This window comes from Formica exsecta, unplaced genomic scaffold (assembly GCF_003651465.1).
Source record: "Formica exsecta isolate Colony F162 unplaced genomic scaffold, ASM365146v1 scaffold712, whole genome shotgun sequence".
In the NCBI taxonomy this organism is placed as follows: domain Eukaryota; kingdom Metazoa; phylum Arthropoda; class Insecta; order Hymenoptera; family Formicidae; genus Formica; species Formica exsecta.
Window position 1 is genome coordinate 27922 of NW_021853480.1, and position 18171 is coordinate 46092.

The 18171-nt window shown below is 32.7% G+C and overlaps 1 protein-coding gene and 1 long non-coding RNA gene across 2 annotated transcripts; both read left to right on the forward strand.

Annotated features, from left to right (window-relative positions):
- The first annotated feature begins 1360 nt into the window (after nucleotides 1–1360).
- LOC115243274 lies at nucleotides 1361–3195 on the forward strand. Its single transcript, XM_029820106.1, has 3 exons — nucleotides 1361–2204; nucleotides 2284–2538; nucleotides 2658–3195. Exons 1-3 carry the CDS (start codon nucleotides 1516–1518, stop codon nucleotides 3193–3195), a joined length of 1482 nt encoding a protein of 493 aa, XP_029675966.1. The 5' UTR covers nucleotides 1361–1515.
- Nucleotides 3196–14377: 11182 nt separating this feature from the next.
- Nucleotides 14378–15586, forward strand: LOC115243279. The gene is made up of 3 exons (XR_003885214.1): nucleotides 14378–14436; nucleotides 14704–14757; nucleotides 15423–15586. It is a non-coding gene; the product is annotated as an uncharacterized LOC115243279 (long non-coding RNA).
- The last annotated feature ends 2585 nt before the right edge of the window (nucleotides 15587–18171 follow it).

The window sequence follows — 18171 nt, forward strand, 5'->3', positions numbered from 1 at the left end:
TGGGATATAGCCGGTGGAAGCAGGTTGCCCTATAAAAAATAGAGAGCTATCCTTTTCTCACTAACTGAAGTATACCCATACAGCACACAAAGATTGCATACATATTGTAACAATCTTTCACCGCAATATTGCAACTTTGCAAATTCACTGCAAAATGTTGCTGCATCATTGCTGTGGAATTGCAGCAATGATAAAATGTCCGCTTTTAGGAATATTGCAACAAAATATGATTTTGACATCTCTTTCCAGTATTACCTGATTGGTCCATGGCATGTCACGTGACATCATCTAAACTAAGAATGAGAAGTAAACATCTGCGCATGCGTGACTTAAGTAGGAATTAGTAGAAAAGAAGAAGATAAGAGCTGGATATGTAATATGGCCGATGTATACAGACAAAAAGTGTTTTTGTGTGTGTATACTGTGTGCGTATGTGTTGTGTACATACTTTTCGGGGCCATGTATTTCGTAGGAGTTAGCGGTCTAGTAATATATAAAAGTCTGTATATACGCGTGCGCAAATAAGTATATGCAATTTCAGAGTCTTCAATGTTTTCAAAAAAGGCAATTAATTGATCTATATCCAAATTACCGTCTAGAAAATCAGTAATAAGTCTAATGATTAACGTTAAGATTTGCTCGCATTCGCGACTTACTATAGCTTGAACTTCTTCGTCAATATACAGGGTGTCCTAGACCACCCGTACACTCCTTTTCTTTCAAAAACTAAGCATTTTAGAGAAAAACGTTTTCAACAAAAATTGTATGGTTTTGAGGGGCACATAAGATGGTGCCATTGGTTTGACCTTGGATGGCGTCGTTAAGGTCAAGTCAAGGACACAATACGCAAAAAAAAATAGGGGATTTTATTTAAAAAATTAAAGCTGTCTTTGACTTGACCTTAACGATGCCATCCAAGGTCAAACCAATGACACCATCTTATGTTCCCCTCAAAACCATACAATTTTTGTTCAAAACGTTTTTCTCTAAAATGCTTAGTTTTTGAAAGAAAAGGGGTGTATGAGTGGTCTAGGACACCCTGTATAAATAAGATTTCATTATCCGAAAAATTAATTGAACATCTCGTTATGATTTTAGGCCAGTTAATTATAAATCTAAATATCTAGCATATTCATCTATATTTAAATGTTCTTCAGGCAATTAGTCTTTTAATCGTGTAATCAAATCAGAGGAAGTTGTTTGATTTTTGTCGCGACAACTTTCTTTAAAATAAATTATTGTTGGAAATAACGATTTTAGAGTGCTCGTAGTTGTACTGTAGTAGTAAGTTGGTACTAGTGGCGTCTCTAGTACCGTCCAGACAGAATAATGACGCATTATTTTCTCGTGCACATGTTCGTGATAAACAAAAATTTAAATTCGGCAGATAAATATACGAAACAAAATCAAAAGAAATTTAACGGAAAGTGTTTCAATTGCGGTAAAATCGGACATAAAAGTGCGGACTGTCGAATAAAAACAAAACACGGTGAAACGAATAACAGATATGATGCTATGACCGCTATAGTGTGCAATACTGAAGTATCGAAATCTAGCGATTGGTTCCTTGATAGCGGCGCGACGCGTCATATGTGTAATGATTATCGAAAATTTACGGTATTAAACGATACAGAAAAATTTAGAGTATTTACAGCAGCGGAACATTGTTTAGATTCGTCAAGCACGGGCGAAATTAATTTAGAAGTGAAAAATCGTGGTTCAAAAAACACCGTAAATCTAAAAGACGCAATGTTAATTCCCGCGTTAAGAAATAATCTAATGTCAGTTTCTATGATCACAGACAATGGATACACGGTAGTATTTGATAAAAATAGTGCAACGATAAAACGCAGAGACGGATCCACAGCTTTAACAACAACGAAGAGGAATCAACTCTACGTAGTAAACGAAACGAAAAACCACGCGATGGCTGTTCACAAAATCTACAACGATAAATTGACTCGTTGGCATCAAAGGTATGGACATTTAAATGTTGCAGATTTGAAAAATTTAAAAATAAAAGAGATGCTTAAAGGTGTTGAATTTACAACAAAAACTGACGGATTTCAATGTGAGATCTGTGATCAAAATAAGCTGCATGTTCAACCGTTTAAGCCGTCAAAAAACAGAGAGACCGAGGTACTGAATTTGATACACTCTGATATTTGCGGTCCGATGAATGTTGAATCATTAGAAGGATCGAGGTATTTCGTTACATTTATTGATGATTACTCAAGATATATCGAAACTGTCATGCTCCACAAACGATCTGATGTTTTGAAGGCTTTCAGAAATTACAAAAGAAGAGTGGAAAACCAAACAGGACAACGTATCAAGAAATTACGCACGGACAATGGGAAAGAATATTTGTCCAATGATCTCAAAAAATTTTTGGAGGATGAAGGCATCGCTCGACAACTTTCTGTGGAATATACTCCGCAACAGAACGGTGTTGCAGAACGCGCAAATAGGACGATTGTCGAAATGGCAAGATTGCTGCAACAATCTGGATTACCGCAATCCCTATGGGCCGAAGCAGTGAATACGGCGACATTCATAAGAAACAGATGCCCTACAAAATGCTTAAACGATAAAACTCCGATTGAAGCGTGGACGAATAAGAAACCTTATGTGGGCTTCTTTCGCATTTTTGGAAGCAAGGTCATCGCATTAAATAAAGGTCCTAAACGCGGAAAGTTCTTCCGAAAGGGAGATGAATATGTCTTAGTCAGATATTCAGATGAAGCTAAAGCATACAGATTATGGAAGCCACGAACGAAAACTGTAATAAAATCACGCGACATTAAATTTTACGAGAAGCTTCATTCATGCAATTATGATTGGGATGATCTAACTAAAAATGACTCGAATAACAATATAAATGAAAAAGGAACGCTGAAAATTAAATCGATGCCATTATTAACGGATCTTCAAGACTCGGAAGCTAATGAAGAAATAACAAACGAATATGATCAACAACTCGAAGATAACGATTCAGAAGATGAAGTCGATGAAGTTCCAGAAGAAAGAGAGGAAAATGGAAATAAAGATTTACAACGAGGTCGTGGACGTCCTAAATTATTGAAAACCGGTCAACGAGGAAGACCTAAGAAAATGTATCAAAAGCGCAATGATGCTAATCATAATCCCATGGATGTAGCTGAGGCTATGAATCGAAGCGATCGATTAGAATGACTAGCAGTTATGAAGACTGAATTTAAAACTTTGCAAGAAAATAATACCTGGTCATTGGTGCCAAGACTAGAAGCGAAGAAAATACTTACCAGCCGATGGGTTTTTAAAATAAAACAAGGTCCAAACGGAGAAACTAAAAAATACAAAGCAAGATTAGTAGCTCGCGGACATACACAACAAAAAGGGATAGATTATGAAGAAGTCTTTGCACCTGTCGCACGGTACGAATCGATTAGGGCGTTATTGGCCGCGTCCGTAAACGAGGAAATGTGCGTGGACCAAATGGATGTCATTTCCGCTTACGTACAGGGAGAACTTACTGATAAGATTTTCATGGAACAGCCTGAAATGTTTATTGAAGAAAATCGAAAAGATATGGTATGCAAGTTAAAGAAACCATTATATGGCTTGAAGCAATCGGGACGCTAGTGGTATCGTAAACTCGACAATTTCCTTTTAAACCTTGGAGGTAGAAGAACTGAAGCGGATCCATATATCTACACGTTCAACGAAAATGAATCTCGAGTGATTCTTATAGTATACGTTGACGATTTAATTCTAGCCTCTAGAAGATACAACGAATTTACGAAAATAAAGAAGAGTTTACAATGTACTTTCAAGATGGTCGATCTTGGACCAATTAACTACATCCTAGGCATGGATATTAAGAGAGAAGGCTTAACTGGAAAAATTTGTTTATCTCAAGCAAAGTATGTAAAAGATTTAATAAGTAAATTCTACATGAATGATGCAAAAGACGTATCAACTCCATTCGAAACAAACATAAGAATTTCAAAAGATTTAGGTCCCCAAAATGACAAAGAACGTTTAGAAATGCAGAAGAAACCATACCGTGAACTCGTTGGTGGATTAATCTATTTAGCAAATGCTACACGCCCCGACATCTCATTTGCTACTAATACTCTAAGCCGTTTTTGTTCAGATCCTGGTACATCGCATTGGCTCGTCGCAAAAAGAGTATTGAGATATTTGAAAAATACCTCACATTACGGAATTACTTACGTGAAGAATAAGGATAAACTCCAAGCATTTACTGATTCTGACTGGGCTGGTGACATCGATGATAGGAAGTCGTGTACAGGAAATATAATAATGCTAGCTGGTGGGCCTATAAGCTGGCGATCCAAAAAACAGGCTTCAGTGGCCTTATCGACCATGGAAGCCGAGTACGCAGCGCTGGCTGAAGTCTCCAAAGAAATAGTATATTTGAAAAGACTGTTAAATTATATGGGTTTTGAAAAATATGTAGAGTCTCTCATACGCATATTTTGTGATAATCAAAGTGCAATAGAGTTATCAAAGAATGCCGTTTTACATAAGAGGAGTAAACACATAGATATAAGTTTTCATTTCACGAGAGAATTAGTAGAAAGAAAAGAAATTGAAATAACTTACTTAAGAACAGACCAAATGTTGGCGGATATTTTGACGAAGTCATTACCAAAAATTAAACACGAAAGATGTGTAATTATGTTAAGTTTAGAATAGTGTAAAATTTGAAGTATTCATTTTAGATATTTGCTCTGTATATTAGACGCACTCTACGATAGGAGGGGTGTTGGAAATAACGATCCTAGAATGCTCGTAGTTGTACTGTAGTAGTAAGTTGGTACTAGTGGCGTCTCTAGTACCGTCCACATTTTTATGTTTTTCTTACGTTCGCGAAAGTGCCTTCTTCCGTTGCGCCTGTTCGTCTCCTCGACACGAGTCACGCGAGCTAAATCTTTACAAGTTCATTTTATACTTTTATACTTATATACTTTTATAATAAACGCAGTGAAACCGGTTAATCCAAGGAACTGAATAATGTACAGTTACTACCACCCGCATCGCACAATTCCATCAATTATATTTTAATACAATTCGTTTAGTAATATGAATTCCGGCGTATAAGCAAAAGGACCCGTTGGATCACTTATGCAAGGAGCGTTATAATTGATTATAAAAGATTGAATCGATTATAAAAGTTTCTGTTGGGATTTTTCTTTGAGAATCTTCTTGAATATCTTTTTGAGATCTATGAGAATATTTTAAGTGATTTAAAGTATCTGCCCATACAGAACAGAACATTGCAGCGATGTTACAATCTTGCAAGTTGCAATATAATATTGTTAAGACATTATTGGAACATGTAATTGTAATATTTCATGAGAATGTTACAGCAATGGGGACAAAGAGACCTTTTCGCAAGATATTACTCGAGGTTTATTTTTAATAATTGATTGGTTAAGCCAAGTCAATTCGGAGGTAATACGTGAGATGCGTGTTTTTAAGGTGCGAACCCATGCAGCGGAATAGCGTAAAGGCCGTATCAGACTATGCATTGAGATTGAAATTTGACCAATCAGGACAAGGAAATTTTAGTTCCTTTTATCCTAATTGGTCAAATTCCAATCTTCAATGCGTAGTCTGATACGGGCTTAATGCAGAACGAGAGCAAAGCCAATCACAAACGTTCTGCAGTTTTCGTTACGCGCACAATTGGTTTCGCTCTCGTTCCGCGTTATGCTATTCTGCTGTATGGGTTTGCATCCTTAGGCCGGATTCACACCTTGGCAGAAAAGCAGAAAGCAGAAAAGCAGAAAGCAGAAAAGCAGAAGCCAATCAGAACTCGCGCTAAAAAAGCAGAATGTACTGCTTATTTTCAGCACGAGTTCTGATTGGCTGATTGGCTTCTAGCACGAGTTCTGATTGGCTTCTGCTTTTCTGCTTTCTGCTTTTCTGCCAAGGTGTAAATTCTCCCTTAAGGTGCAAACCCATGCAGCGGAATAGCATAACGCGGAACGGGAGTAGAACCAATCACGAGCGTTCCTCAGTTTCGTTCCGTTTTCAATAGTTTCTAGCGGAATAGGTTTCGCAGATCGCGTAATGTACATACACATCTATACATATACACCCCATACAGCATAGAACGTTGCAATTACATTGCAGCAATGTTACAATCTTGCAAGTTGCAATGTAATATTGTTGAGATATTATTGGAACATGTAATTGTAATATTTCATGAGAATGTTACAGCAACATTCCAAAAACATTACAAAAAACAGTTAGGACGAGAAAAAACTCGTAATTCACAAAATCTTTCTTTCTTATCTCTCTTGGATCGTCTTTATATATTTTCAAAGTTTAACTATTAAATTTGAAGCGTTTTGCATATTTGTAGCAATGCATTTCATAATAATTTATCTCTGTTTCTGTACTAATCACGTTGCTCTTCGCTGCCAATTTAACAAAATATATGTATACATACATACAGTTTCGTCATTTTCATTACGTGGATTTCAAGTCCCTACATCCCCATGGAGTAGAATGAGCGCAAGCAGAACAAGCAGAACGTCTCTAAAATGGCTTTTAAAATATAGTTTTTATCGATAATTTTTTATTATCATGTACATAAATATTGAAATGAATGCGTTCTTATTTAGAGTCCTATATAATCAGAGAAGCGACAATGACGTTCCGCTTGCTGATTAGCTGACCGCCACAGGCCCGTTCCACTTAACGACCGCAACGCTCACGGTATCATTTCATCTTTATTGTTCACCGAAAGTTAAACAAAGACAGATAATGCTCGCGAGCGTTGCGGTCGTTAAGTGGAACGCGCCCTATGTTGGCGGTTAGTTTGCACGTAGTGAATCCTATGTGCAAACTAATCGCAACCGGCGTACCGTAAGTATGAAAACAATATATTTGTAATGTTATTTTCTAAAAAAAAAAAAAAAATATCTCTGAGACATTTTTAAGACATTTTAGATTACACATAGACAGCTGCGGGCCCAACATGGCGATCATGAGAAGTATGGAGGGAGTAACGATATCGCTTCTCTGATTATATATATAGGACTCTACACGTTGCGAAAACTGCGGAACGCTCGCGATTGGTTCCACTCTTGTTCCGCGTTACGCTATTCTGCTGCATGGGTTCGCACTCTTTAGAGAGAATTCACATCTTGGCAGAAAATCAGAAAGCAGAAAAGCAGAAGCCAATCAGAACTCGCGCTGATAGTAAACAGTATATTGGCCGCGTTCAGCAGAGAAAACCGCTTAGTAACAATCAAATGTAATCGGTTCTTACTTTTAGAACCAACGAATCAACGTCGAGTGTTGACAAGACGATAACTGAGCGCTTTCTCTGCTGAGCGCGGCCATTCTGATTTTCTAGCGCGAGTTTTGATTGTCCTCTGCTTTTCAGCTTTCTGCTTTTCTGCCAAGGTGTGAATTCTCCCTGTGCGAATCCATGCAGCGAAATAGCGTAACGCGGAACGAGAGCGGAACGAATCACGAGCGTTCCGCAGTTTTCGCAACGTGGATTCCAAGTCCGTACATACCCATGGAGCGTAAGGAGCGCACCGCGGACCAATGCGCAACCAATCATGACTCATTATTTCAAAAGAGTTAAAAGGACGTTAAAACTTATTTAATATTTTCAATCAATATTTCCGATAAAAACGCTTTCATTTCAATATTTATGATAATAAATTATTTATGATAATAAATTATAATAAACACGATAATAAAAAACGACCGATAAAAACAATATTTAAAAGTCATTTTAGAGACGTTCTGCTCGTTCTGTTTGCGCTCATTCCGCTCCATGGAGATGTAGGGACTTGAAATCCATTTAACGAAAATGACGGAACTGTATGTATACTTTGTTAAATTGGCAGCGTAGAGCAACGTGGTCAGTACAGAAACAGAGATAAATTATTAATTATTACAAAAAATAATAGAAAATACATAATAAAAAATAAAAAATAAACTATAATAATTAAATATAAGATGCTGATGAGATAAAAAGCGCAAACGTTTCAGTCCTAGACTGGACTCTCTTCAGTGTTCTAATATTAAAAAAGTTACGATTGGTAGCGGTCAAAAGTTAAAAAACAAACGGTCAATTAAATTAAAAACAAGATATTATGAGTAAAAAATAATAAATAAAAATATAAATCTAAATAATTGAAGTGTCTTCCAATGGCTTCGCAATGAAAAAGCCGACCATTGTCCCACATAGTTTTTCCAAAAACATGCGGCTGAAAATGAGGTATAACAAAGGCCGCCTAAAAATGTTTTTCGCGATGGTGAAACAATGTCGCTTGCCATTTGTTTTTACAATAAAATCAGATAAAAGGGAGACTTACCAATGGAGGGCACGACAAAGGGAGAGAAACTGAGCCGCTTGGATCGTCGAACCGTTACATTTGGTGGTACTTGTAACAATGATGTGCGGTCGATACATATCAATAATAAGCCGGGTGAGATCAACGAGACAAACAATGCAAAATAAACAAAGTATAGAGAAACGGTTAAAATTGGAAATTTCACAATTTTTCAATGATAGGGAAATAAGATGGATTAAGTAATTCTGTGTTGCTCTGTAGATTTAGACCATGTTTTTGTCTTTTTATGTGTAACATTTCAGACGTGAGTCTTCTATGGTAGCACGGTTCATTATCTAATGTTTCTATTTTATCCCATTTAAAATCGTGATCATATTCTATTCTGTGGTCTGTGACTACGTTTACACGTCACCCCTAATCGGGTTTAATAACATCCGTAGTTCGAAAGCTGGCCAATCACAGTCATTCCATTCTTCAGAGGAATAGCTGTGATTGGCCAGTTTCACAACTACGGATGTTATTAAACCCGATTAAGGGTGCCGTGTAACAGAGCTCTGTAATTACCGATGTCTGGGGGCAACGTCTGTTGATATGGTTGCGATGCTCAGAAATGCGAGTTTTTAGTAATCTTTTGGTTTGACCAACGTATGATGCCTCGCAGTCGCGGCAATTGATTTTATATACGACGTTGTTGTTAGAGGAACTGGAAAGTGGATCTTTATGTCCTTTAATAAAATTTCTTAGGTTGTCAAGGCTGGTGTAAGACATAACCAAGTCGGTGTTTTTTGTGGCACGTTTAAACCTTTCCGAGACTGACTTGACATAGGGTAATAAAAAGAATTGTCTCGCGTCCGGATCGGAATCCTCTTTGACAGTGTTTGAATAATGGAAGTGATATTTCAATCTGAGCTTTATTGTATTGAAAATGAAATCCAGAGGGTAACTATTTTTTAATAGAATGTCAATGATAAAATATAAATTTTTTGATGATAGATCCCAGATAGCACCAGACATCCTCAGGATCATCCTGAATATGTCCAGGACGGTTCAGGACATTTGTAGGACGTTTTAAGATATCATTATAAATATAGTTTATGAAAATTTAATACGCATACATGATTACTTTCAGTTATGTAGGCTATTTAATATAATTTAGAACTCTTAAGTATTATAATAAGTATTAATGTCCTATAAATGTCCATTGGATAACCCCTGGATGTCTATAGGATATCTTCCTGTCTATTATATTGAATGTTCTTTGGATTTCCAGAGGACATACATGTGTTATCTGGCAATTAATTGTTAACATTAATTTCGTTTAATATTAATAATTGAATTTTATGCGCACGTTTTCATATATCCAAAATTATTATTTATTTAATATTTCATGAGAAATATTACTGTGTGCAACATTCCAAAAACTCTACAAAAAATAGTATTCAGCCGCTAATTCGTTTATTTACCGCTATGCGACGCGCGGGCGATGCGTTCATCTCGTATTTGAGATTTGGTCATGAGAATTATATAAAGCTTGAAATTATATTCAATAGGTTATCTTTAAAATATCATATAAAGTACCTTGATAACATATTTTGGACTAATTTTGAATGCATTGTGAACGTTTTAGGAATTACGATGTCCTATGGACATCTTATGGACATCTGTAGGACTTTGAAATGGGATAGCCTGAGGATATTTCTAGGTATAGCATGATGTGCTCATTTGCTATTCCTCAGGACATCCTGAGTATATTCCGGGAGAACATTTGGATATCCACAGGATACCCGTAATGTCCGTCCTGGATGTCCTTCGGATTTCCCGAGGATGTCATAGTGCTGTCTGGGATGGGATGTGATAGTAAAAAGGCCCTATCGACAAGACCAATAATGGTGCCTCTCTTTTGACATATTGGATGGTGAGAATAGTAGTTTAAGTATCTACCCGAGAAGGTGGGTTTATGATACCAGTCAAAGATGAGATGACCGTCTTGGTTGATGATGATGGTATCCAAGAAATTCAAGGTTACTAATTATTACAAGTTATTACTCATTTTTGAGAGATAAAGGAGAATTTTGAAGTTAGCTTTTACTACCATGTGTATATGTATAGATATATATGTACATTACACAATCTGTGAAACCTATTCCGCTGGAAACTACTAAAAACAGAAAAAAGCTGTGAAACTCTAGTGATTGGTTCCGCTCTCGTTCCGCGTTACGCTATTCCGCTGCATGGATTTGCACCTTAATACCGGCTCTATGTTTCCGTCTTTTCCGGCGAGCACACGTGTATTTAGGATTAACCATTTGCAAAGGGCTTACTAACGATTTGAGAAAAGAATCTTAGATTAATAAAACTTAATATATAATATTACATGTAATATAGTGGGAGTTAGTATTATAATAGAGGAAAAAAAGTAAGAAAAATTATCAATGGAATTGATTCAGTTGATGGAGGGAATGTATTGTTAACTGTGGATAAAGGTCTTTGATTAATATCAATACTAGATCTTTTATTTCATACAACCCTAAATTCTAATCAAAAGAAAAGATGTATGGTAAAGGAAAGCGTCAGCCAAGGGTATAATGTGCTCGACTGACAATGGAATAATACAGGGTAATGATGAGAGGGTGTAGTCGAGGGCATACCATATGCTCAACTACGATGAAATTCAAGGAGAAAGGATAGAGTATCACTGGGGCAATAATCCTCGGCAACAGAGTTTCAAGAGTTGGACCACATCCGAGTGACAACAGCAGTATAAATTCTAAGCAAAATCAAAATTTGTCTAGTATTGATATAATAATAATAAGAGGAATGTTTCAAATGATTGCAGGAAGATAAATTTATGATTGTGGATTATTAAAGTTGACTGATTAGGAAACTGTCAGCGACATGCCAGTGCTTGACAGCCCAGACAGCACAAGGATGTCCTTAGGACGTCCAAAGAGCATCCAGGACATACATGTAGGATATCCTGAGGATATCCTATTTTAATTCTCGGATCTCCTCTGGATGTCCTGAGGAAAAGTAAATGATAGCCGAATACTAGTCTCTAGAGAATCCAGGGAGATACTGTGGAACATCCTAAGAATTTCTATGGGATATGTTAGGGATATTTTTCGTACGTTTCAGGAAGCAAATTCTGAAAATTGCGTCCTGTTATTTATTACCAGTACTGAAAATGTAATACTGAAAATAGTTTACGTTCTTTGATATTTAAGACTTTCGTACACTTCTGGAGAAATCAGCGAAATCTTTTCAGCTTCTGCTTGTGCCGGAAGAGCTTTTGCAGAAGGAGTCGGTGCTGTTTGCAGAAGATGAGACGGCTGCTGCTGCTGTTTTATTGTTGCCATGGCCGCTGTCAATTGCTTCTGCATCTCTGCTATTTCTGCTTTCAATACTGTATTCTCTTGTTCTAGATCCAGTGTAAATTCTTTTCGGAACTCCTAAAGAAAAAAAACATTTATAATACAATATAAAAATTATTCTAGAAAAATAGCTATAAAAACCTAGTATTATTTACTTCCGCAGACTTATTCTTTACTTTCAAGGTATGCGCTATAATTATAATGCATGTATTACAAGACTCGTAACCAAATATATTATAATTACAATATATGCGTTAAATTAAATTACAGAATAACTTGCTGAAATGCCATTCTTTACCGTTTGCATGAAGCAAATTCTGAAAATTGCGTCCTGTTATTTATTACCAGTACTGAAAATGTAATACTGAAAATAGTTTACGTTCTTTGATATTTAAGACTTTCGTAGTCTACATGAATATTAGATTTAGCTTTCGGGTTTGAGCCGTGTAATATTTTCTAAACAATCCAATATCTGAATTCCCTATGTTGAGATTGCATCAGAAATTGAACCGATAGAAAATAATTATATTTTTAATTTCCTGTTAGTTGCTCTTTGCAAGCTTTATATAATTCTCAGACAAGACAGATTAGTCAGATAATTTATAGCATAGCACAAGCATATAGTAATATATTTTAATTTAGTTTAGATCTTGCGCGAAAAAATACAATATTGATTGAAATGTAGAAATAATCGGTGGCTGCTATTGCGACAATTAAATAACTAAATCTCAAGCTGAAGAGGTTTTGCTAACTCCTTCACCGGAAATGCAAAAATAAGATTTGCAACATAAATATGATTGAAATATATATTTAAAATATATAATTAAAATATATATTTATAAATAAATAATAAATAGAGATTTTTATTGTAAAAGGAAGATCAATCTGTTAGAAATGCACAGAGGATGATATACATTTCGGAGTCGCAAATGGTATATAGTGGAAATTATTAATATAAAAATGTGATCGTATGTGAAATCGTATATTTCAGTTTTATTCTATATTTAATTATTTTAATATATAAATAATATAATTGTAACAAAAGTCAAAATCTTATTTTATAATCACAGATAAATAATATGGTTGAAAAAATGAAAGCCTTATTTTATAATCACATGAAGATAAATAATATTGTTAAAAAAATAAGTCTTATTTTATAATCACATGAAGAAATTTTATAATCACTTGAAGAGAGACCACATCAAGAACGCAAAATAAAGCAAATTTTATAGATTATATATATCTAAAATATATATTATATATATTTTATAAAGAAACTAGTAAGAAAAAAAGTAATCTATGCTACGAATATACTATAATTTTATATATCTAAAGCAAAATTTATATATTATATATTTCTTATAAAGAAACTAGTAAGAAAAAAAGTAATTTATATGCTACGAATATACTATAAAATAATCTATTATAAATATATTGATATATATGAATCACATATTATCAAGAAAAAAAGTATCTATGTTAAAAAAATTACAATATGCACTATTTTATTATTAAATAATTATCTGAAAAAAAAACAATCCAATATATTGATAAAATAATATTTCATTAATAAAAATAAAATAGCGAAAGAAAGACAAATTAGAGAGAATCTGTAGTGCTATATATTCATAGCACTACAGTTTCTTTCTAAATACATATTAATGTGCATTGTTTTCTTAACATATATACTTATATGTATTATAAAATATCTGATGAGGTAGAGAATGCCTGCTGCTCCATCTTTAATCTTCTAATCAGTCTCTATCTCTATGTAATATTATCCGTTGTAGTTGTCTTCTGTAATAGATTAATAATAATATTAATATTCTTCTTTAATTTATGTTAAATAATTGATATAGAATTGAAATATGCGATCTTACTACATTTTTATATTAATAATTGATGATGATCGTCCCCTGCCCCATCCGCGACCTCGAGATGGATACCGTCCTCTGCCTGCCCTTTTCCAACGAGCTGGTCTTTCCTTTACAACTGCAGTTTTCTCTGTTAAGAAAAGAAATATTTGTACAAGTTTGTTTGTTTATTTTTAAATTTAAATAAATATATTTATGTTGCAAATCATGTTTTTCCACTTCTGGAGAAATCAGCGAAGTCTTTTCAGCTTCTGCTTGTGCCGGAAGAGCTTTTGCGAATGAATATATACTTACATCTTCTGGCTTATTGTTTTTTTCTCTATTCACTTTTGACATAGCACTTGTGATATAAATCTTGTATAATTTATCTATAAAGTGAGAACTTCGATATGCTTTTATGACACGATGACACGAAATATATTACATCATCAAGAGAATGATTACGTCCTTTGTTTAATAATTTCTTTGCAGCGCCACCGAAATTATTTTATTCGGTGGCACTAATTTATCGACTGTAATCCACATGTAATGTCATTATACTTATAAAGTCGATAATGCAGTTCGTAATTGAAGATTTACAAGGATGATTTCATAAATTCACGATTTACCATCGGGATAATCGATATATTTACCATCGGAATTATTGATTATATGTTTGTTAGGATCTCTGCGCAGGGTCAGTAATTTACATTATAACCTAATATGTCGATCAAATAATCGTTAAACGTTTATAAACGTTAATCGTTAAATAATCGTTTCATTGATTATATGTGAAATCGTGTGAACAAGAAACGGTTGCTAAAAAAGAAGAAAAAAAGAAAAAAGAAGAAAAATTTCAAGAAAAAGATTCATATTAAAGTATGCTTAATATACATATATTCTTATGTAAATTAAGGACGCTATTCTATATGGTTACCGATATCCGTACGTTTTATAAGTATCGTTGCGCATATTTTTGATATGTGAAAATATAATATATAAATATATAAATATGCGACATTTACAGAACCTACAGCTATCGGTAGCCGTGTACAGATAACGATCTATAAAAGTTTTTAATAGAATCTTCAGGAAGTTGAGTTAACATGATTATTAAAATAAGCAATATTATTTTTTCTATTTTAGGATCTTTGATTATTTTTGCTCAGAAAGCAAAGTTAAAGCAAAGTGATTATTAAGGTAAGTTATATATTTTTTCTTTTTGCAATGTTATATTTTTATTATTGATCTGATACTCTATTGTGATATTATTTGATACTACCCAGCAAACACAAAGTAACAGTAACAGTAACATAACATCAATATTATAATTTCCCACTCAACAACGTAACTGCAATATAACATGCCTTGTACGTAACAGTTACATTGTTGAGTGGGAAATTATAACATTAATGTTATGTTACTGTTACTTTGTGTTTGCTGGGTATATGGTACTTTCTTATATTGACTATAATAGAAAATTATTATAAATTATATACTATCAACTAACATTTTTTTATAATCAGAAAATTGAGTTTGAACGGATGATTATGAATATTATGGTAATGATAATTTTATTTTTATTATATTTGAAATACATGATATTATCTATTGTTTTCTAATTTCTCTTTTTTATCTGATTTTATAGATCTTTTCAAAATAATATAGAAATATATACATTTCGTTAAGCTAGTAATGTAACAATATATAAATGATAATTATGACATATAATATTTTAAAATCATGTTATTTTTATCAATACTTTTGAATATCTTTCAAAACATTATTAATAAAACAAATGTTAGATAAAAAAGAATTATTTGGTTTCGAATATATTTTCTATAATCAACACGATTCTTTTCCAGGTATATAAAGATTTCGAGGGGAATATTCTGTATGTAGCAGCACAATATTTTTCAAAGTGGACCTTTCCAAGCTTTATTCTTTTAAATGAAATAAGTGGATCTTTTCATCATTCTACACATAATTGTGGTATAAATCTTGTAAAATAATTATTTTTTTAAATGAATTTTACTTCAATATTTTCATATAATTGTTTTGATTTTTTTATGTGTAGATGATAAAGAGAAATGTGTACATGATAAAGAGAATTGATTTAAATAAGATTTTAAATAGTAAAAAGAATAATTTTAAAAAATTATTTTGATTATAGAAAGTTCCCTCAAAATTAAACAATTTTTTAACTATATTTTTTGTATAACTATTTTCACGCGAAGATATTTAAGTGTATCAATTATTAAAAAGTTTATATATAATTTATAAAATTTATAAAATTATCAGATTATTTGGTAATATATATATATACAGGGTGTCCCACCAAAAGTGGCTACCTCTTTTTATCTTTTAAACAAAAAGAGATAGACCATAATAAATATATCAAATTAAATGGTTCAAAGTAAATTTTATTGTGAGCAAAGTAGTTGCTTCCAAAAACTATCTGTGTTAACGAACGGAGAGGTATGCATAATTTTTTTTTATAATAATGTGAATTTTTGACACGAAGAAGATTGTAGCGCTATTTGACACGAATACAGTGATGTATGATATAATGTAAATATTTTACATGTTATACGAGTTTTATCAACTTAAAATATCGTGGATGACGTCTATCTTTTCATTTTCGGCCCTGCGATATGGCCAACTTCGGATTAAGTATTATGATCAAATGATAACATGATATATCAATCAAGTCAATCTGTAATGCACGAGTCAGAAGTTGGCCATAACGCAAGGCAGAAAGTGAAAAAGTAGACGTCGCCCGCGATATTTCAAGTCGATAAAACTCATATAATATGTACAATATTTACATTATATCATACATCGTTGTATTCGTATTAAACAGCGCTACAATTTTAATAATATCGAAATATCCACATTATTATAAGAAAATTATGCATACCTCTCCGTTCGTTAACACAGATAGTTTTTGGAAACAACCACTATGCTCACAATAGAGTTCAGTTTGAACCATTTAATTTTATGTTTGTTATGTCTATCTCTTTCAGTTTAAAACATAAAAGGGGGTGGCCACTTTTGGTGGGACACCTTATATATATGTATATATATGTATATATATAATATTACCAAATAATCATATATAATAAATAGAAAATATGCAAAATATTCCTCTCCTCCTGTTATATGTATAGGGTACTATATTTTTACATTACAAGGAAGAAAATTATTGTTTATTAATTATTTAAGATGTTCAAATTGTTGACCATCTGTATTAATGCAATTTTAGAAACATATTCTTAATGAATGATTGATACATATAAACATATTTCTCAAATAGTTAAGGGGAGTGGATATTTTTGAACCTGCAAAAAGGTAGGTATGATAAATCGCTTGCAACATTTTTTTGAGAGTTCATCCACTCTAATATTTTTATACGTATTTTATACATAAAATAATAGAGTTGATTTATGTACAAAACAATATATAATTCTATTTAAAGAAATAATGTTAAAATACTATTAAAAAAGGCATGCTATAAAGAATCTTACATGCATCATATTTCCTCCCTAAAGTTGTGAAACTTTTGTTTAAAATTGCATGCATAATAGAAATAATTTCGGTTATAAAATTAAGTGCTCTCTTTATATATATATTTTAATTTCAGTTAAATTATCGATTTGCTAGTGCAATTAAAAAAGAAGAGTAAGAAAAAGAAAGAAAAATTTCAAATGTTAAAATTACATTATTATTAAATTAAAACAGTTTAAATAGTTATTATAAATAATTACAAATAAATTATCTCAATTAATAAAATAATCATTTTCTGATGATAAATTATTTTGCCATTCAACAGCCTACACATAAAATTTCGAGATGCGACTAACGGCATTCTTTTCTTAAATTATTCTTTTATTGGTTGAATCTTTGAAGCAGAAACAAACAAATTTATTGATCAAATGGCGACAAAAAAACAGATTTTTTTAACAATGACAAAATAGATTTTCTTAGAAAAATTTAGGTTTAGTTCATAGAGAAATTAATAACAAACAATTAAAAAAAAATCTTTGATATCTGTATTCGTTCTTGAGAAATCGTGGTTCGAAAGTATCCATTCTCCTTAACTAAAAAAACATATGGTTCTATTTGAAAAGTTTGTGGAAATTTTAAATAGAAAAAAGAATAATTTAACGAAATTGTCCTGAAGTTGAATTGTCCTATGAAGTTCCTTCGAAATCAAGTAACTTTTATCTGAAGCAATTTTTTTGAATGATAGTGCTTTTCAGGAAATTCGAGTGTATTTCCCTTTCTGTTTCATATGTTATGTTTGGCTATATTTTGATCGATGTTATGAAATATGTCTTTCTTTGATATTTATTTTTAAATAGATTAAAAAAGATAAGTATCGAATCACACAAACACACGCACACACATACGGTAGTTTCCAAAAAAGGTATATAAAAGTCAAAATACGATTTTAAAATGTTTTAAAAGTTTTAATAACATTCTTTAGTTTACTTATACAGGATGTCCCAAAGCATCTTAAACAACGTTCGTGAGGAGGCAGAACGGATCAAGATGAACAAAAAAGTCCTATACCATTTTGCAATTTTTGTAATATTATTAAGAAATTAATTA

What these genes read in the sequence shown, in the direction of transcription:
- LOC115243274 (XM_029820106.1), top strand. Translation starts at nt 1,516, where the DNA reads ATGACCGCTATAGTGTGCAATACTGAAGTATCGAAATCTAGCGATTGG. An exon ending in GAATCATTAGAAGGATCGAG is followed by an intron (nt 2,205 to 2,283) that starts GTATTTCGTTAC and finishes GATGTTTTGAAG; the next exon opens with GCTTTCAGAAATTACAAAAG. An exon ending in AATCCCTATGGGCCGAAGCA is followed by an intron (nt 2,539 to 2,657) that starts GTGAATACGGCG and finishes CATTTTTGGAAG; the next exon opens with CAAGGTCATCGCATTAAATA.